Genomic DNA, 21,026 nt, shown 5'->3' on the forward strand with positions numbered 1-21,026 from the left:
TTTCTTTTCTATCATCCAGGTGGCCGTAGGAACACGACAAAAAGGTATGTGTTTTGGGCCTTGTTTCTTGCTGAGGAAAATGTTTCGGAGGCGGTTTAGGTGGGGTATGCTTGTTTTCTTCAGTCCGGAGAGTACCCAGATATCAGGGTCTTGGTGGAATGGTGCTTGAGTGTCGGGGGGAAAGACCGACATCCCAGGTGAAGTCTATGTCCATGTTTCTTTCGATGAGAAAGATAATGTATTCCTTCCGCTCGGTGTGATTCTTTGTGCACGAGTCTTCGGGTTGTTCTGTATGTGTCTGTATGTCGCATGACTGTCAGTGTGTATGCGTATCTCTGTGTGTTTGTGTGTTTTCCTGAGAGACTCACAGACAGAGAGACAGAGCCACACACAGAAAGAGACAGACACAATGAAGGAGAGGGAGAGTGAGAGACAGAGATGTGCGTTGGCCCAGAGATATGGGCCATTGACACAGGACAATGACCAATATCTACAATGCAGAGTCCTGGGAGCACTGGTGGAAAGACCTACATCCCAAGTGACAAACTAGGTGATGTTTCTACAGTAGAAGAAAGCAACTGTGTTTTTTGTGTGCGGTTGTAATTTTCTGTGTTGACTCTGGGGGTTGTTCTTTATGTGTGTGTGTGTCGCGGGATTGTGATTGTGTATGTTGTGTCTGTGTGTGTCCTTTGTTGAGAGACTCAGAGACAAAGCCACATACAGAAAGAGACAGACACATTGAAAGAGAGAGAGACAGAGAGAGAGAGAGAGATGTGGGTTTGCCCAAGAGATATGTGCCCCTGACACTGAAAAATGACCAAAGTGTACATTCTCAAAAATCTCTGCATACTGCACACTTGAAGGAATACTGCTGAGTGTGGCTCAGCAGTAACAGTCCCTACAGGTAACAAAAGCCTCCGTATGCTCTGGCCCATGTTCATGTAAGGAAGAGTCCCGGAGGTAATCTTGAGCAGCACCAAGAAGATACTGACATGTAATCTGTTTCCTTCTAGATGTCCGTAAGGTGGAAAAGCTGCGGGCCATTCTTCAAAGGAGGCAGCAGGCTTTTGCTGAGGTGAGTTTGCCTGTCTTACCCTGGGGAACACAAGTGCTTTCTTAAAATTATTTTTCAACGTTTTTTATTTTTTTTTGGGACAGAGAGAGACAGAGCATGAACGGGGGAGGGGCAGAGAGAGAGGGAGACATAGAATCGGAAACAGGCTCCAGGCTCCAAGCCATCAGGCCAGAGCCTGATGCGGGGGTCGAACTCACAGACTGCGAGATCTTGACCTGGCTGAAGTCGGACGCTTTACCGACTGCGCCACCCTGACGCCCCTCACAAGTGCTTTCTTAGAGTCTTTCCAATCAACTTCTGTTGTAAATACGACAATGTACATTTTAGTTGGTATTGCTACTTTCCCTGCTGGGGAGACTGGTGAGTGGGTGGCTCTTGCCATTTTTAACATTGGTCAGGGGGCATTTACCACTGGCCATGCCAAAGCTGGTAAGAAAGAGTGTTATCAGCACTTTTTCATCAGCAGCAATTTTTCCTACTTGGGTGAAGAATTTTGTACTCGGCATCCAAAGTGTTCACGAGAGACACATCCACAGGAAAAACAACTTCTGACAGGCATCCTATTCATTTGCTTTTGGGGCCCTTTGACTCAAGCACTGTGTGCCATCTAGTTTCCTAAAGTCATAGGAGAACCAAAGAGCAGTGCTATGAGTGTACATCATGATCTCACCCTGATAGTGTTTCTTCTCTCTACATTCAGGTCGTCCAGAGAGCGATGGGATATGGTAGGTATTTTGGCATCTGTCTCCTGCTGATGAAAATATCCATATGGTCAGGAATCTGGGGCAGGAATCTGGGGCATCATTCTGCAGAGCTACCCTGACTCTAGGTCCCTTGTAGGACCGAGGCTTTAGGGTGTGGAGACAAGACAGATTTCCCAGGGGAAAACCTATTTCCATGTTTACAATGTGAGAAGGCAATGTATTCACTGTGGTGTGTGTGTGTGTGTGCGCACACGCGTGTTTGAGAGAGACAGAAAATGAGGTACAGGGAAACACACAAAGAGAACGAGACACACTCATAACAGAGTGAGGTCAGAGAGAGAGAGAGAGAGAGAGAGAGAGAGAGAGAGAGAGAGAGAGAGAGATGTGCTTTTCCCCCGGAGATATGTGCCACTGACACCTCACAAGACGAATATCTGCATTCTCAAAAAAATCCTCATACTGCACACTTCAAGGAATAGTGCTGACGGTCGCTCAGCAGTAACATTCAGTCCATGCAGGTAACCAGAGCCTCCATATGCTCTGGCCCATGTTCATATCAAGGAACAGTCCCTGAGTTATTCTTGAGCAGCACCAACAAGGTACTGATGTGTATTCTGTGTCCTTCTAGGTGTCCCTAAGGAGAAAAAGCTGCTGGCCATTCCTGAAAGGAGGCAGCAGGCTGTTGCTGAGGTGAGCTTGCCTGTCTTTCCCTGACAAACACAATTGCTTTCTTAGAGCCTTTCCAATCAACTTCTGTTGTATATGTGACAATGTACATTTGAGATGATATTGTTACTTTTGCTGGTGGGGAGAGTGGTGAGTGGCTGCCTCTTACCAACTGTAACCCTGGTCAGGGGGATATTTACCACTGGCAGTGCCAAACCTGGTAAGAAAGAGTGTTATTGGATATTTTTCGTCAGCAGCAATTTTTCCTACATAGGTGAAGAATTTTGTAGTTGGCATCCTAATTGGTCTTGAGACACATCCCAGGGAAAAACAACTTCTGACACGCATCCTATTCATTGGGTTTTGTGGCCTTTGACTCAACCACTGTGTCCCATCTTGTATCCGAAAGTCACCAAGAGAACCAAAGAGTGGTGCAAATACCGTATATCATGATCTCACCCTGATGGTGTTTTCTTTCCTAACATTCAGGTAGCCGCAGGAGCAAGGGAAAAAGGTATGTATCCTGGACACAGTGTCTTGCTGAGGAAAATGTTAGGTGGTGATGTAGGTGGGGCATTCTTGTTGTCTTCGGTCTGGAGAGCTACCCTAATTCCAGAGTCCTGGGAGGACTGGTGCTTGAGGGTGGGGGAAGGACCGATGTCCCAGGTTAAAAACTATACGATATTTCTACAGTATGAGAAAGATAATGTATTCCTTGTGGGCGGAGTGATTTTGTGTGCATGACTCTTGGGGTTGTTCGGTATGTGTGTGTATGTCACGTGATTGTGTGTGTGTGTGTATGTTTTCTTGAGACACTCAGAGACAGACAAAAACACACACATAAAAAGACGGACACATTGAAAGACTGGGAGAGATAGATAGAGAGATGTGGGTTTGCCCTGGAGATATGTGCCACTGACATGGCACAATGACCAATGTCTACATTCTCAAAAACTCCTCATAGTGCATACTTCAAGAAATACAGCTGAGCGTGGCTCAGCAGTAAGATTCAGTCCATGAAGGTAACCTAAGCCTCCATGTGCTCCTGCCCATGTTCATATCAAGGAACAGTCCCTGTGTTATTCTTAAACAGCACCAACAAGGTACTGACGTGTATTCTGTGTCTTTCTAGGTGTCCCGAAGGAGGAAAAGGAGCGGGGCGCTCCTTTAAGGAGGCACCAGGCTGTTGGTGAGGTGAGCTTGCCTGTTTTTCCCTGAGGAACACAAGTGTGTTCTTAGGGTGTTTCTAATCAACTCTGTTGTAAATATTAACATTTACATGGTAGATGATATTCTTACTTTCCCTGGTGGGGAGAGTGGTGAGTATATGGCTCTTGCCAACTGTAACCTTGGTCAGGGGGACATTTACCACTGGCAGCGGCAAACCTGGTAACAAACAGTGTCCTAGGATCTTTTTCGTAGGCAGCAATTTTTCCAGCTTGGGTGAAGAATTTTGTAGTCGCCATCCTAAGTGGTCTTGGCAGATACATCCCAGGCGAAAAAAATCCTTTTACAGGCATACTATTCATTTGCTTTTGGGGACCTTTGACTCAAGCACTGTGTGCTATTTGGTTTCCTAAAATCAAGGGGAGAACCAAAGAGCAGTGCTATGAGTTTACATCATGATCTCACCCTGGTGTTGTTTCCTTTCTCTACATTCAGGTCAAGAGAGCAATGGAACATGGTATGTATTTTGGAATCTGTCTCCTGCTGATGCAAGAATCTATATGTTCAGGAAGCTGGAGCATTCCTGATGGCATCAGTCTGGAGAGCTACCCTGACGCCAGGGTTCTGGTAGGACAGAGGCTTGAGGGTGTGGAGAGAAGACAGATTTCCCAGGGGAAACCTATGTCCATTTTTACAGTGTGAGGAAGAAAATATAATCAGTGTGTGGTGTGTGTGTGTGTGTGTGTGGACGCACAAGTGTGTTTGAGAGAGGCAGAACCTGAGGGACAGAGAAAGAGACAGAGAAACTTACAAAGAGAATGAGACATGAGAGACAGAGACAGAGAGAGAGAGAGAGAGAGGTGTGTTTCCCCGGGAGATATGTGCCACTGACACTGCACAATGTCCGATGTTTAGTGTCTCAGCAAACTCCTCCTACTGCACACTTCAAAGATTATTGCTGAGTGAGGCTCAGCAGTCACATGCAGTCCATGCAGGTTACCAAAACCTCTGTATGGCCTGCCCCATATTCATATCACGGAACAGTCCCTGAGTTATTCTTGAGCAGCACCAACAATGTACTGACCTGTTTTCTGTGTCCTTCTAGGTGTCCCTGTGGAGAAAGAGCTGCAGTCCGTTGCAGTAAGGAGGCAAAAGACTGTTGCAGAGGTGAGCTTGCCTGTCGTTCCCTGAGACATACAAGTGCTTTCTTAGTGTCTTTCCAATCAACTTCTGTTGTAAATATGATAATGTGCATTTTAGATGATATTGTTACTTGCCCTGGTGGGGAGAGTGGGGAGTGCTTGCCTCTTGCCAACTGTAACCTTGGTCAGGGGGACATTGACCACTGGCAGTGCCAAACATGGTAAGAAACAGTGTCAAAGGATCTTTTTCGTTAGCAGCAATATTCCCTCCTTGGGGGAAGAATTTTGTACTCTGCATCTTAAGTGTTCTTTAGACACATCCCCAGGGAAAACAACATCATACAGGCATCTTATTCATTTGCTTTTGTGGCCTTTGACTCAACCACTGTGTCCCATCTTGTATCCTAAAGTCACGAAGAGAACTCAAGGGTGGTGCAAATACTGTATATCGTGATCTCACCCTGATGGTGTTTTCTTTCCTAACATTCAGGTGGCCATAGGAGCACGAGAAGAAGGTACGTATTCTGGAAACAGTTTCTTGCTGAGGAAAACGTTTAGATGTTGATGTAGGTGGGGCATTCTTGTTGTGTTCAATCTGGAGAGCTACCCTGATTCCAGAGACCTGGGACGTCTTAGGCCAAGTGGGGGGTGTGAGACCGAAGTCCTAGGTGAAAAACTATGTCCATGTTTCCACAGTATGAGAAAGAGAATGTATTCCTTGATTGCAGAGTGATGCTCTGTGCATGAGTCTTGGTGTTGTTCTGTATGTGTCTGTATGTAGTGTAACTGTGAGTGTGTGTACATGTGTACGTGTGTGTGTTTACTTGAGAGCCTCACAGACAGAGAGACAGGCACACACAGAAAGAGACAGACATATGGAAAAAAGAGAGAGAGAGAGAGATGTGAGTTTTGCCAGGTGATATGTGCCACTGACACTGCACAATGGCCAATGTCCACTTTCTCCAAAAGCTCCTCATAGCGCACACTTCAAGAAATACAGCTGAGCGTGGTCAGCAGTGACATTCAGTCCATGCAAGCAACCAAAGCCTGCATATGCTGTGGCGCATTTTCTTATCAAGGATCAGTCCCTGCGGTATTCTTGAGCATTACCGACAACATACTGTTGAGCATATATTCTGTATGCTTCTAGGTGTCCCTAAGGAGGAAAATGTGTGGGCCATTCCTGTCAGGAGACACCAAGGTGTTGCTGAGGTGAGCCTGCCTGTCTTTGCCTATGGAAGACACGTTGATTACTTAGTGTATCTCCACTCATATTCGGTGACATAGGACTATGTACATTTTACATGATAGCATTCAATTCTGTCGTAGGGAGATTGGTGAGTGGTTGTCCCTTACCAACTGTAACTTGATCAAGAGCACATTAACCACTGGCAATGCCAATCCTGCTAAGAAACAGTGTCATATGATCTTTTCCTGAGTAGCTTTATTTCCTGCTTGGGTGAGGAATTTTGTAGTCGGCACCCTAAATGGTCTTCAGAGACACATCCCCAGTAAAGAACAACTTCTGACGGGCATGCTATTCATTTGCTATTGGGGACCTTTGACTCAAGCACTGTGTGCCATCTAGTTTCCTAAAGTCCAGAGGAGAATGAAAGCCCAGTGCAATGAGAGTTCATCATGATCTGACCCTGATGGTGTTTCTTTTCTCTACAATCAGGTGGCCGCGGGAGCAACGAAATATGGTATGTACTTTGGAATCAGTCCTCTGCTGATGAAATAATCTATGTGGTCAGGAAGTTGGGATATTCCTGCCGGCATCAGTCTGGAGAGATACCCTGACTCCAGGTTCCCTGTAGGACAGAGGCTTGAGGGTGAGGAGAAAAGACAGGTTTCCCAGGGGAAACCTGTGTACATGTTTACAGTGTGAGGAAGACAATGTATTCACTGTGTGTGTGTGTGTGTGTGTGTGTGTGTGTGTGTGTGTGTGTGTTTGTGTGTGTGTGAGTGCCTGTATGTTTGAGTCAGACAGAAACTGACAGACAGGGAAAGAGACAGGGAAACACACTAAGAGAAAGAGACACACACATTCATTAGAGAGACGGAGAGAGACACAAAGAGAGGTGTGTCCTTCCCTAGGAGATATGTGTCACTGACACTGCACAATAACCAATGTCTACATTCTCAAAAAACTCCTCAAACTGCACACTTCAAGGAATACTGCTGAGCGTGGCTCAGCAGCAACCTTCAGTCCATGCAGGTAACAAAAGCCTCCGTATGCTCTTGCCCATGTTCATATCACGGAACAGTCCCTGAGTTTTATTGAGCAGCACCAACAGTGTACTGACGTGTGTCTGTGTTCTTCTAGGTGTCCCTGAGGAGGAAAAGATGTGGGCCGTTCCTGTCAGGAGGCACCAGGCTGTTGGTGAGGTGAGCTGGCCTGTCTTCCCCTGAGGAACACAATACTTTCTTAGTGTCTTTCCAATCAACTTCTGTTCTAAATTTGACAATATACATGGTAGATGATATTGTTACTTTCCTTGGCGGGAGAGTGGTGAGTGGTTGTCTCTCGCCAACTGTTACCTTGGTGAAGGGGACATTGACCAGCGGCAGTGCCAAACCTGGTGATAAATAATGTGTTAGGATTAATTTTATCAGAAGCATTTTTCCTGCTTGGGTGAACAATTTGAGAGTCTCTATACTAAGTGAACTTGAGAGACACATCCCCCAGAATATACAACTTCTGACAGGCATCCTATTCATTTGCTTTTGTGGCCTTTGACTCAACCACTGTGTTCCCTATTGGATCCTAATATCACCAAGATCTAAAGAGTGGTGCAATCAGTGTGCCTCACCTTCTTACCCTTATGCTATTTTCTTTTCTATAGCTTCCTGTGGTCTCTGGAACCATGGAGAATGGTAGGTATTCAGGAATCAATCATGTGCTGTCTTTAGTCAGGGGAGTGCTTCTGATTTTGGGTTTCCAATGAAAGGAGGATCACAGACGTAGTGACAAAGCGATTTGTCGAAGGGTAAAACCATGTTCACGTGTTTACAGGCACTCGTGTGGCATTCAGGTAGTGAGTTTGTGTGCGTGGAGATGGGTGAGTCTCTTTGTGAACTGACGAGTGTGTGGAGTGAGCAGGTACGTGCTTGTATGTGGTCTCTGTGTGAGAAGTTTATGTTCCTCTAGATTAACATGTCCCTAAAGAGCACAGTTGCTGGTGTGAACTTTGCCATTCATAAGAAAAATCCCATCACCGAGCTTCATGTGTGTATGTCAAAGGATATAAATATGGACAATTTAAATACAGTTAGTATATTATACACCAAACATAGCTTGTTTAGGCTGAAAAAAGTCCTATTAATAGCCAGGAAAACATTCACAGGATTCTGAAAGGGAAATATGTTTTCAGAATCCATAGGATTCTGTGAATCATGACTTCAGTTCAAGGTAGACCTCAACTCTGAGGAGGCTGTTGCATTGCCTTCAGGGCACCTGGATCGATCCTGATTAAGGAGAAGGAGCCCTCATGGTATCTAATTGGCCTCTGAGGAAAGGAAGCTTATGGAAGTGATGAATCATGGAGGGGTTGGCACGGGCTGTGGGGATGGGGGCTGGACGGGGAGACGAGGCCCTTTAACCCCCAATTCCTAGTACTTTCTCTCACGCCTCTACTTTCTGAGGCAGACCCTGAATTTCTAGGCTGAGGTTGTCATCAGTAATAATTTCAGTCCTTGCTCCTGATCCTCCTTGTGTGGGGCACCCGCCAGTGCTGAGACTAGAGTGATCCCAGAGTCCTTGCTCCATCATACTTCAGCAGTAAAGAGATAATTGCCCCAGGGTTACTGCCTTCCTGCCCCTCCTATCCTTTCCAAAAAGGAGATTCAAGGAGCCTGAGAAGGGAATCCTCCCCCTCTTAGCTGGAGGGCTGGGGCAGGTGGCCCCTGGTGCAGGCGTGTGCCACACCCAGTTCTGGAGGGCATCTGAGAAGAGGATCCTCCAGCTTCTAGAAATCCTTTCTCTCAAGATCTTGGTATCCCAGGGGTGTGGAAGTTAATGCCTGCTGTGTGTGGTCAAATGCAGGAATGAAACCAGCAGCCAGGCTCTAAGGGCCCTTGCTCCTTCAAATACTTCAGCTTGAAAGGGTGAGAGCACGGTCCAAGGTCTTGGACTAGATGTTAAGCGGGAAATATTGATGGGTTGCAGAGGGAAGACATGAAGGACATCCAGGCTATGTGAGGGTGGGAGGGGACACCACGGTGGCAGGATTATTTGAATCAGTGTAGCATCAGCACCTGGGCCCAGCCTTGTCCTCACCGAGGATGACATTTGGGCTCCTTCTGGGTGGGATGAGGCAGGACGAGCCGGCATGCCGGGTGAGAGCACCGTATGGACATCTTCCTAAAAGCCTGGGGAGAGGGGCGTCCTTCCTGTGCCAGCCTCTTCTCCATCTACCAGACTCTTTCATTGGTGGACACTGGGGAGGAGCAGACAATGGAGTCAGGTCTCCTGTTCTCCCACCTGGGACACGCCAGCAGGGATGGAACCAGGGTCAGGCCAGACACAAGTACGTTTCCAGGCCTGATCCACCTGGGCCAGGAGGGACCAGTTTTCACTTTTCACCTGCTTCTGGCCGTCACCTGACAGCCAGTCCTTGTCTACACACTGTTGGCCAAGGGTTGTCTGGCTGGAAACACATTCATACAAAAGGGATCTCATCCCATGTGACCAGGGCAGCTGTAGAACATTCTAGTTGCAGGGGAGGTGAGAGGGGCACAGGCTCCAGTGCACAGGGAGCTCAGCAAAGTGGTGGGGGCTGATCCCAGAGTGGAGGTGGTCCTTGCTGTGCTCTTTCCTGGCCCGAGGACATCCGTGTGAGAGTTTGTCTGAAAGGTATGGGAACTGACAGGTCCAAATACTGTCTCTGACCTTCCTTCCACTCATGGGCACAGGAGCCATAGCTCTGGATGGTCACTGCAAGGGCACCGACAGTCTCTCCGTCATTGCTCGTCCCCCAGGGGCTCAGCCCTAGGCAGCCCATGTTTGGCCCCAATAAACGCCTGCTGTTCACAGCCTTGGGCTGGGAACTCGTTTAGGGGTGGAAAGGTCCCTCCTCAGCTCACCCAGGCCTGTTGGGCCCCACACTATGCTAGCTGTCTGCCCAGGCACTGGTCCAGATCAGAATGAGAAGGGTGGGCTCCTGAAGACAGTGAGGTGCTCCCCCTCTGCCCTGCGGCTCTGATTACATCCAGCATGAGTGTGGGGGTGTCATGCTCTTCACTCTGTTTATAATGTGCCCCTGCTGGGATTCCCCTCAGACCTGGGTGTTGACCTTCCACCAGAAGTGTCCCCAGGGTCTCACGCAGTGGCTGCCACATATGCATGAGCCCAGGGAGAACCGACAAAGGAATGGTCAGATCAGGCCAGCAAGCTCCTCTGCAGAAACCGCCAGGACTGGGAGGTCACGTCTTCCTCATGTGTACATCCTAAAGCTGTGCTATCCAGGGCAGAAGCCACTTGCCACATAGCCATTAGCCGCACTAGCCACGTTTCTGGTGCCCGGCAGACGCAGGTTTACAACGCAGAACATTCCCACCCTCACAGAGGGTTCTTCTGGGCAGCTGCTCTGAGCCGGGCACAGGGTCTGCTCGTGGAACCCGCCAAACCCTATGTATGTCTGTAACCGTTGGAATGTCAGGTTGCACAGGTGGCACCTTCTTGTGCGGGTGAGAGCTATCATGATCCAGTGCAGCTGGGGAAGTACCAGATGAAGGGGGATCCTTTCTCTTGCTTGAAGGTTTGCAACTGTGGTCAATGCCTTGTGGAAGGGCTCTGCCTTTGCCAAGCCCAGGGAAGGTCTGAGGACCCAGAGGAAGGGCAAGTGATGCCGGCTGAGCCAGCATGGCCTCAGAGGGAGTTACAGGAATGGTGGAGCCCCTGTCTCTAATAACCTGCTTGCTCATGCTTGTGTCTCTAAAGATTGGGTGTTGGAGAGCCTGTCTGACTCTGGAACCGATGATGAATAGTCGTCAGATAGGGAACTGCACTCAGGTAGGAATCAATGGGAGAGGGTTTCTGGAAACAGCTGGCTTATACCTGCTGCTTTGTAGACTTAGAGTGGGAGGTATGAAATCAGAAAGACAAAGCAAGGATGTGCGAAGCCTTGTTTTGTTCTTTTAATATAATAGTAGCGTCTTTTAATAGAATAGATGTGTTCTCCCTCTGGGCTTCGAATGTACTCTGTCTGTAATCATCTTTTTAAATTTTTTTTTTTTAAACCAAGTTGGTTAACATATAGTGTAATAATAGTTTCAGTAATAGAATTTAATGATTTAGCACTTCCATAGAACACCCAGTGGTCATCCACACCAAGTGCCCTCCCTAATGCTCATCACCTATTTAGTACATCCCTCTACCCAACACCCTTCCAACAGTCCTCAGTGTGTGAAGAGTTAATCAAGTCACTTATGGACTGTCTTCATCTCTGTTTTTACCTTATTTTTCCTTCCATTCTCCTATGTTCATCTATTTTGTTAGATTCCACACGAGTGAAATCATATGATATTTGTCTTTCTCTGACTGACTTATATATATACACAGATATATATATAGACAGATATATATATAGACAGATATATATATCTATATAGATATATATATATATACACACACACATATATATATATATATAGATATATAGATATAGATATATAGACAGATATATACATCTATATAGATCTATATAGATGTATATATCTATATCTTCTTTATCCATTCATCAGTCACTGGACACCTTGGCTCTTTCCATAATTTGGCTATTATTGATAGTGCCACTATAAACACTGGGATGCATGTGCCCCTTTGAATCAGCACTCCTGTATCCTTTGGATAAATATCTAATCATGCAATTGCTAGGACGTAGGGTAGCTCTCTTTTTAATTTTTTGGCAGGCCTCCATACTGTCTTCCGGAGTGGCTGCACTAGTTTGCATTCCCACCAACAGGGCAAAAGTGTTCCCCCTTCTCCGCATCCCTGCCAACATCTATTGTTACCTGCGTCGTTAATTTGAGCCATGCTGACAGGTGTGAGGTGGTATCTCATTCTGCTTTTGATTTGTATTTCTCTGATGATGACTGCTGTTGAGCCTCTTTTCATGTGTCTGTTAGCCATCTGGTTGTCTTCTTCGGAAAAACGTCTGTTCATGTCTTTTGACCATTTCTTCCCTGAATTCTTTGTTTTTTGGGTGTTGAGTTTGGTAGTTCTTTACAGATGTTGGAAACTAACCCTTTATCTGATATGTCATTTGCAAATACCTTCTCTGATTCCCTCAGTTTTGTTGGTTGTTTCTGTTGCCGTGCAGAAGCTTTTTTTTATCTTGATGAGGTCCCAAGAGTTTTGTTTTTGTTTGTTTTGTTTTTGTTCTTTGCTTTTGTTTCCTTTCTCTCCTGAAACATGCCTATTAAGACGTTGCTGTGGCTGAGGTCAAGAGGCTGTTGCCTGTTTTCTCCTCTAGGATTGTGATGGTTTTCTGTCTCACATTTAGCTCTTTCATCCATTTTGAGTTCATTTTTGTGTATAGTAGGTAAGCGGTCCCATTTCATTCTTCTGCATGTCACTATCCTGTTTTCCCAATACCATTTGCTGAAGAGACTGTCTTTTTCCATTGGATATTCTTTCCTCTTTTGTCAAACATGACTTGGCTATACACTTGTGAGTCCATTTCTGGGTTCTCTATTCTGTTCCATTCATGTATGTCTCTGTGTTTGTGCCAGTACCATACTCTCTTAGTGATTATAGCTTTGTAACATAGCTTGAGGTCTGGAATTGTGATGCTTCCATGTTTGGTTTTCTTTTTCAACATCACTTGAACTATTCGGGGTCTTCTCCAGTTCCATACATATTTTAGAATTGTGTGTTCTAGCTCTGTGGAGAATGCTAATGTTACTTGATAGGGATTGCATTGAGGCTGTAGATAGCTTTGAGGAGTATCAACATTTGAACAGTATTTTGTCTTCCAATCCATGAGCGTGGAATGTCATTCCAATTCTTTGTGTCTTCTTCAATTTCTTCATCAGCTCTCAATACTTTTTAGCGTACAGATCTTTTACCTCCTTGGATACGTTTATTCCTATGTATCTTATGGTTTGGGATGCAATTGTTAATGGGATAGATTCCTTAATTTCTCTTCCTTCTGCTTCATTATTGGTGTATAGAATGCAATTGATTTCTGTACATTGGTTTCATATCCTGTGACTTTGCTGAATTCATGTAACAGTTCTAGCAGGTGTGTTTGGTGGAGTCTTTTCTTTTTTAAATATGAAATTCATTGTCAAATTGGTTCCATACAACACCCAGGGCTCATCCCAAAAGGTGCCCTCCTCAAAGCCCATCACCCACTTTCCCCTCCCTCCCACCCTCCATCAACTCTCAGTTTATCCTCAGTTTTAAAGAGTCTCTTATGGTTTGACTCCCTCCCTAACTTTTTTTTCCTTCCCCTCCCCCATAGTCTTCTGTTACGTTTCTCAGGATCCACATAAGAGTAAAACATATGGTATCTGTCTTTCTCTGAATAACTTATTTCACTTAGCGTAACACTCTCCAGTTCCATCCACGTTGCTACAAAAGGTCATATTTCATTCTTTCTCATTGCCAAGTAGTATTCCATTGTGTATATAAACCACAGTTTCTTTATCCATTCATCAGTTGGTGGACATTTAGGCTCTTTCCATAATTTGGCTATTGTTGAAAGTGCTGCTAGAAACATTGGGGTACAAGTGCCCCTATGCATCAGCACTCCTGTATCCCTTGGGTAAATTCCTAGCAGTGTTCTTCCTGGGTCATAGGGTAGATCTATCTTTACGTTTTTGAGGAACCTCCACACTGTTTTCCAGAGTGGCTGCCCCAGTTTGCATTCCCACCAACAGTGCAAGAGGATTCCCATTTCCCCGCATCCTCTCCAGCATCTATAGTCTCTGGATGGGTTCACTTTAGCCACTCTGACTGTCGTGAGGTGATATCTCAGTGTGGTTTTGATTTGTATTTCCCTGATGAGGAGTGACATTGAGTATCTTTTCATGTGCCTGTTGGCCATCTGGATGTCTTCTTTGGAAAAGTGTCTGTTCATGTCTTCTGCCCATTTCCTCACTGGAGAATGTGTTTTTCGGGTGTGGAGTTTGGTGAGTTCTTTATGGATTTTGGAAACTAGCCCTTTGTCTGATAGGTCATTTGCAAATATCTTTTCCATTCCATCGGTTGCCTTTTAGTTTTGTTGATTGTTTCCATGCAGTGTAGAAGCTTTTCATCTTGATGAGGCCCCAATAGTTCATTTGTGCTTTTAATTCCCTTGTCTTTGGAGACGTGTCAAGGAAGAAATTGCTGCAGCTGAGAGTTCAGAGCGGTTTTTTCCTGCTTTGTCCTCTAGGGTTTTGACGGTTTCCTGTCTCACATTCAGGTCCTTTATCCATTTTGAGTTTATTTTTGTGAATGGTGTAAGACAGTTCTCTTGTTTCATTCTTCTGCATGTTGCTGTCCAGTTCTCCCAGCACCATTTGTTAAAGAGACTGTCTTTTTTCCATTGGATATTCTTTCCTGCTTTGTCAAAGATGAGTTGGCCATACATTTGTGGGTCCAATTCTGGAGTCTCTATTCTATTCCATCGGTCTATGTGTCTGTTTTCGTGCCAATACCATACTGTCTTGATGATTACAGTTTTGTAGTAGAGGCTAAAGTCTGGGATTGTGATGCCTCCCATTTTGGTTTTCTTCTTCAATATTACTTTGGCTATTCGGGGTCTTTTGTGGTTCCATACAAATTTTAGGATTGCTTGTTCTAGCTTGGAGAAGAATGCTGGTGCAATTTTGATTGGAATTGCTTTGAATATGTAGATTGCTTTGGGTAGTATTGACATTTTAACAATTTCAGTCTTCCAATCCATGAGCATGGAATGTTTTTCCAGTTCTTTGTATCGTCTTCAATTTCCTTCCTAAGCTTTCTATAGTTTTCAGCATACAGATCTTTGACACCTTTGGTTAGGTTAATTCCTAGGTATTTTATGATTCTTGGTGCCATTGTGAATGAGATCAGTCACTTTATTTGTCTTTCTGTTGCTTCATTATTAGTGTATAACAATGCAACTGATTTCTGCACATTAATTTTCTATCCTACGACTTTGCTGAATTCATGTGTCAGTTCTAGCAGACTTTTCGTGGAGTCTGTTGGGTTTTCCATGTAGAATATCATGTCATCGGCAAAAAGTGAAAGCTTGACTTCATCTTTGCCAATTTTGATGCCTTTGATTTCCTCGTGTTGTCAGATTGCTCATGGTAGCACTTCCAACACTATGTTAAACGACAGTGGTGAGAGTGGACATCCCTGTGGTGTTCCTGATCTCAGGGGGAAAGCTCTCAGTTTTTCCCCATTGAGGATGATATTAGCTGTCGGCTTTTCATAAATGGTTTTTAGGATGTTTAAGTATGTTCCTTCCGTCCCGACTTTCTCGAGGTTTTTTTATTAAGAAAGCATGCTGATTTTGTCAAATGCTTTTTCTGCGTCGATTGACAGGACCATATGGTTCGTATCTTTTCTTTTATTAATGTGATGTATCCCATTGATTGATTTGCAAATGTTGAACCAGCCCTGCAGCCCAGGAATGAATCCCACTTGATCATGGTGAATAATTATTTTTAAATGCTGTCGAATTCGATTTGCTAGTATCTTGTTGAGAATTTTTGCATCCGTATTCATCAGGGATATTGGCCTGTAGTTCTCTTTGTTTGCTGCGTCTCTGTCTGGTTTGGGAATCAAAGTGATGCTGGCTTCATAGAATGAGTCTGGAAGCTTTCCTTCCCTTTCTATATTTTGGGACAGCTTGAGAAGGATAGGTATTATCCCTGCTATAAATGTCTGATAGAATTCCCCAAGGGAAGCCATCGGGTCCTGGACTCTTATTTGTTGGGAGATTTTTGATAACTGATCCAATTTCTTCGCTGGTTATGGGTCTGTTCAAGTTTTCTATTTCTTCCTGTTTGAGTTTTGGAAGTGTGTGAGTGCTTAGGAATTTGTCCATTTCTTCCAGGTTATCCCGTTTGTTGGCCTATAATTTTTCATAGTATTCCCTGATAATTGCTTGTATTTCAGAAGGATTGGTTGCTGATCGCTTAGATTCCACCCACATCTGCCTAATTTACCCCAATAACCACCAGAAGCCTAGCAGAACAGACTCTCCGGAGCCAAGCATAGACAAGAGGCCCACGGAAGAGGGTAGGAAGGGTGGAGAGGCGGCGCGCGCTACACGGACTGGCGGGAGGGAGCCAGGGCGGTGGAGGGGCAGCCAGCCCACCCGGCAAGGCAGAGCCCCCGAGTCTGGCTTGCAAAAGCGGAGGGGCCGGATGGAGTGTGTTCTGACAGCCAGTGGGACTTAATATCTGGAATGTTATAAGTCAACTGCTGTGCTTGGAGAGCGGGAGGGAGAGTTGTTGAGCCCCGGACAACGGAGCTCAGCTTGGCGGGGAACAAAGGCGCTGGAAGTGCCGTCTCCCTCGCCCACCCCCCAGCCAAAATCCCAAAGGGAGCCGGTTCCCATCACGGAACTTGCTTGCACCGCGCAAACACCCAACGCTGTGCTCATGCGGATCCGTCCCTCCGACAGGTCTGTCTCCCTCCCGTTGCCACTAGGCCCCTCCAAAGCGGACCACCGAAGTCAAAGCGAGCTGAGCCTGCCCCTCCCGCCCCTGTGCACCTTGCAGACCCACCCCGGCTAATACGCCAGATCCCATCGAAGCAGCACCACAAGCCTGGCAGTGTGCAAGTAGCCCAGACAGAGGCCACACCACTCCACAGTGAGTCCTGCTCCTGGGAGAGGGGGAGATAAGGTACACGCCAGTCTGACTGTGGCCTCAGTGGTGGGCTGGGGGCAGACATCAGGTCTGACTGCGGCCCCGCCCACCAACTCAAGTTACTCCAGACAGCACAGAGGAAGAGCCCTGCAGTTCCGTGCCACTCCAGGGACTATCCAAAATGACCAAACGGAGGAATTCTCCTCAAAAGAAACTCCAGGAAGTAGCGACAGCTTACGAACTGATCAAAAACGATGTAAGCAATATAGCAGAAAATGAATTCAAAATAATAGCCATAAAATTAATCGCTGGGCTTGACAAAAGTATAGAGGCCAGCAGAGAATCTATTACTACAGACATCAAGGGACTAAGAAACAGTCAGGAGGAGCTAAAAAATGCTATAAATGAGCTGCAAAATAAAATGGAGGTGACTACAGCTCGGATTGAAGAGGCAGAGGAGAGAATAGGTGAATTAGAAGATAAAATTATGGAAAAAGAAGAAGCTGAGAAAAAGAGAGATAAAGAAACATGGCCACTTTGAAATGGTCTTACCACTCTGCTTCTTTGAAGAATTCTTACTTCTTTCATAATTCTTCCTGAGAAGGACACGAAGTTGGGGTCAAATTTCAAATCCCAAAGTTGGAGTTCCTTTTGTGCACTCTTATTTCTGAAAGTTAAAATGTCCACAAATCAATCCAAATGAAGTACGCAAAGGCAATGATCCACTTATAAAATTCTCCTCTAATCTAAAGATGTCTTCTATTGTCCTCTGTGCTGACATGGTACAAAGAAGGTCCCTGGTACCCTGAAATCATGATGTCTTCGCTCTCACATTTGCACAGGGTCTTAGGATCTTTCTATATCATTCTCCCCCTCCAGACTTGCCCTAACTTTGCACTGACAGAAAAAAATAGAGTTGTTCCCTCCAAGGTATCGTTTTCGTCCCAACTGTCACATTTTAGTTGGAGCATGTGAGATGCCAGGGGTTCTACGCAGTCTCCGCTTCAGGACACACACACACACAGAAAAATAACACTTACTTTTGTCCAATATTCGTGAATCTTTGTAATTCATGCTGCCTTTTTTTCTGGATCCAACCTTGTATGCACAGCCATGTCTCTCTTCACTCTGTAGTCTTTATGCAGTTCATCTGTTAGACCTTTCCAAAGACAAAGTTTAGAAAAGATATAGCTAAAGAAGCAAGAATAGTGTAAACTCTCTCGTGTAAACGAGAGAAGCCTTGACCACTGCACCTGCAAGAGGAAGAACCAGCAGAGAGAATGCAGCTCTGGGCCATATGGAGCATTATGAAACGCTGGTACTTCTACATCCTAACACCTGGGGCTCAGAAGGGGTGGACTTCTCTGAAGACTGCACAAATCTGTAGTACCTGTCAGGTAGCACAGCTCGGGAACCAGCATTATAGGCTCATGGGGCGTGTCCTGTTGGCTCTTTTTCCATTTGCCTTTGCTGACCAAAAGTGGCTGAGTTAGGGCAGTGACCACTAGACCATGTTGCTGCTCAACAGAAACAAGAAAGAACACTGCTGTAACTATCGGTGAAGCCTCAGCAGAGTCACGTAAATATGTACAGAAGTGCATTTTGGGGTCACCAACAGAGGCCTGGGGGTGTGCTGGTGATACGGTTTCCTCAAGGTTAAGAACGCATTAAAGGTTCTCTTCATATTCTCTTAGTTAGACGTCCCGCAGATGGCCTCTTTTTTTTCTCTGTCAACACACGTAGCCAAGGAGAGCGGGATGCTCACAGACATTATATTGGGGGTCATTGTACGATCCTTTCACTACATATAAGTAAACGTATGACAGACTCTTAGGATCTGTATTTCTCACTACAGCACTGTCTTAAAGATTCCTCAAACATACTTGAGCACTTTCAAGACGATTCCCAAACGGAGGGGTGGGCAACAAACCCAGTCAACTTTTTAGAGTTGCAATTCCACATCTATTCCCAACATGCCTCTTGCATCATTTCTCCTAAACTCTCAGTCCCTGCTTCCAGGAGGAAGAGATATTTGCCAAGACATCCTACCCCTGGGCTGCAATTTCCGTGCCACAAACTGCCTTTACTCTCCAACACACAGCAATGGTTCTTCATAGATCCTTCCATGCCGATCAGGAAGGTCCTCATCAGTAGGAATTTAGCCACATCAATTCTGGTTTTATCTGACTGCTAAACATCCCGAGAACTTCAAAGGAGTTCCTACCCGCGACAAAACTTCACATCCAGTGTTCATGGCTCTTTTTCTCTTAAGCTGAACTATTAGTTTTATTTCGTATGATCTCATTGCAGACTATACATGGTTTTTTTTCACCCTTAGAGTGGTCTTTAGTTATTTGAAAGACAGCTGGGATTCACCCCCATTTTCCTGGTTCTAGAGTCTTAAGGCCCAAGCTTGTGCAGGTGTCTACATGTGTGTAGAATCATGGCATCCTTTTAGGGCCTCATCTATCAAAACCTTTGGACGAGCTATTCTTCCTGTCAAAAACTTTGGGAAACACGCCTCTTATTTCCCATAGCTGCCATGCAACATCCTAGAAGGATCTCCTCCTCTAACATCAACTTCTGCACCTAAACAGGAGTTCTGTGGTCCTTCTTTGCAGCATTATGAAACCTTTTTTGAAGGCCAGGATTGTACTTTCCTTCTAAGGGCTCATCGATCGATTCCAGGATTTTTCTAGATCTCATGACAACAGGGCAACTAAATTGCCATCTGTCATTAGACTGAGTTCCCACCAGGGCATCCCAAGATGACTCAAATCGTTTCAAATATTTCAGCCCGTCTGTTTTTTTTTTTTCTCAATTAAACCTGCTGAAACCACAGTCTTAGGTTTCTTTTACATCCAAGGCTCCTGCCTATCAACTCGTGCCAAGAAGGTAGTTTGTCTTCATGTGACAAATCCTCTAATTATTCCCAAACCCACTGCTCTGTGATGCCAGCATGTGTGAATTTACTACAACCTATATATATTTCAACTTCTATGTGCTAGTCATGGTATAAGACAGGAGAGGTATTTACAAGGAGCAAAACCAACACTGTCATGCCCTGGTGGAACTCTGTCTACAGAGAGGGGAGAGATTCATAAAATAACCACTCAAATACAGAATTCCGAATTGGGATAGATGCTATGAAATGCAAGAGCACAACAGAACAGGGGGACCCCACAGAGGCCTGAGGTTGCAGGTTGGTGTGGGGGTGGGGTGGATGTACTCTGGATACCCAGCATGGCTCTTCTCAATCAATGACATTTGAGGTCAAATTTGGAGAATGAACAAGCAAATATCAGCCAGGTATCTCCATCTACCACCTCCATCAGAGCCTAAGTCAACCCCAAAGTCCCCAATCTTCTCACACCGACTCCCCCGTTGTAGTAAATGACTCTGGCATCCACTCACTTCCTACCTCTCCCACCCTAATCCCGGTCACCATTATCATTGACCTAAAGTGACTTAGCCACCTCCTCACTGATGTCTCTGCCTCCCTTTTTACCCACATACAGCCCGTTCCTTGTAATTAGACACATCTCTGTAAAATAAAATATATCACTTCATCCATCTGTATAACATCTGACAATATCTCATTTGTCTCAGTGGACAGCACTTTATACAACGTGGCCCCCACTTCATCCTCTGATTTCATATCCTACATCCAAGGATGTCCTCCCCGCAACCATGTGCACTTCTTCACAGAATAATCTAGCCTTGTTTGGGATCTGGATACATCTCGCCCATCTGGAAAGTGGGGTCTTTTCTCTTCTCCCTCATTTGCACACAGCTTGCTCCTTTCAGACATTCACATACCAGCTTCTCAGAGCTTCCCATGACCACCTACTCTGAACCACCAGACACCGTCCATAATACCTCTCAATTTTAATTATCTAGATATATCCCTCATAACCCTTAGAACAGTCTTGTCTGCCGTCTCTCTTCCTGCCGTAAGGATGCAAGTTCCTTAAGAACAGACAACTCAGTGGTCTTACCAATGTATACCCAAGATGTGTAATGGGCACTCATTAAGTGCTTTTTTGGATTGAATGAACAAGAACTAAGTATGAAGCACAAGTGAGGATAATGTAATAGCACCACCCCTTGAAGGGATGCCAGAGGGCTGTGTAGCCTTGGTGGTTCCAAGTAGCCATGGTTTGGATTCCAGTATAAAAATACAAGCTGTTCTTTAAAAAAAATATTTGTAAGTTCTTTCCATTTGTTACAGATATCTGTAATTCCTTTCTCTCATCTGCCAAAGCTAGAAAACTAATCTCCTCAACTAGTGTATCTTTGTGCACCAAGCTAAGTTTACTTATGTCTTTGTGAACAGAGATTGAGGAATCCATGAGTTCTGAGATTCAGCATACAGCTGACATCTTTCCAGATGGTAATTGGTCATTTGTTTCTTCTTTTCAAACCAAATTCTATAGGGCTCAACCTTCTATATAAGGAAAGTGGTCACATATGAAG

General features: G+C 45.2%; 1 protein-coding gene and 1 long non-coding RNA gene across 6 annotated transcripts in view; one reads left to right on the plus strand and one right to left on the minus strand.

Moving 5' to 3' along the window:
• Positions 1–21,026, minus strand: part of LOC131495915 (piwi-like protein 3) — a 119,599-nt gene that overhangs the window by 91,677 nt on the left and 6,896 nt on the right. For 3 of the 5 annotated variants that reach the window (XR_009254177.1, XR_009254176.1, XR_009254175.1), the window contains 2 exons: positions 17,591–17,709; positions 17,103–17,217 (listed from right to left, as the gene is read on the minus strand). Coding sequence is in view for 2 of the 5 variants with exons in the window: in XM_058701096.1 (XP_058557079.1) it covers positions 17,621–17,709; positions 17,941–18,067 (216 nt within the window). In the remaining 3 variants the exon portion in view is untranslated. Of the gene's footprint in view, positions 1–17,102; positions 17,218–17,590; positions 17,710–17,940; positions 18,068–21,026 lie in introns of those variants that run through there. The other 2 variants (XM_058701096.1, XM_058701097.1) reach the window with 1 other exon arrangement.
• LOC131495978 (uncharacterized) lies at positions 605–2,961 on the plus strand. Its single transcript, XR_009254234.1, has 3 exons — positions 605–904; positions 2,298–2,469; positions 2,935–2,961. It is a non-coding gene; the product is annotated as an uncharacterized LOC131495978 (long non-coding RNA).

The sequence above is a fragment of the Neofelis nebulosa genome, chromosome 15 (assembly GCF_028018385.1).
Source record: "Neofelis nebulosa isolate mNeoNeb1 chromosome 15, mNeoNeb1.pri, whole genome shotgun sequence".
NCBI classification, from domain to species: Eukaryota; Metazoa; Chordata; class Mammalia; order Carnivora; family Felidae; genus Neofelis; species Neofelis nebulosa.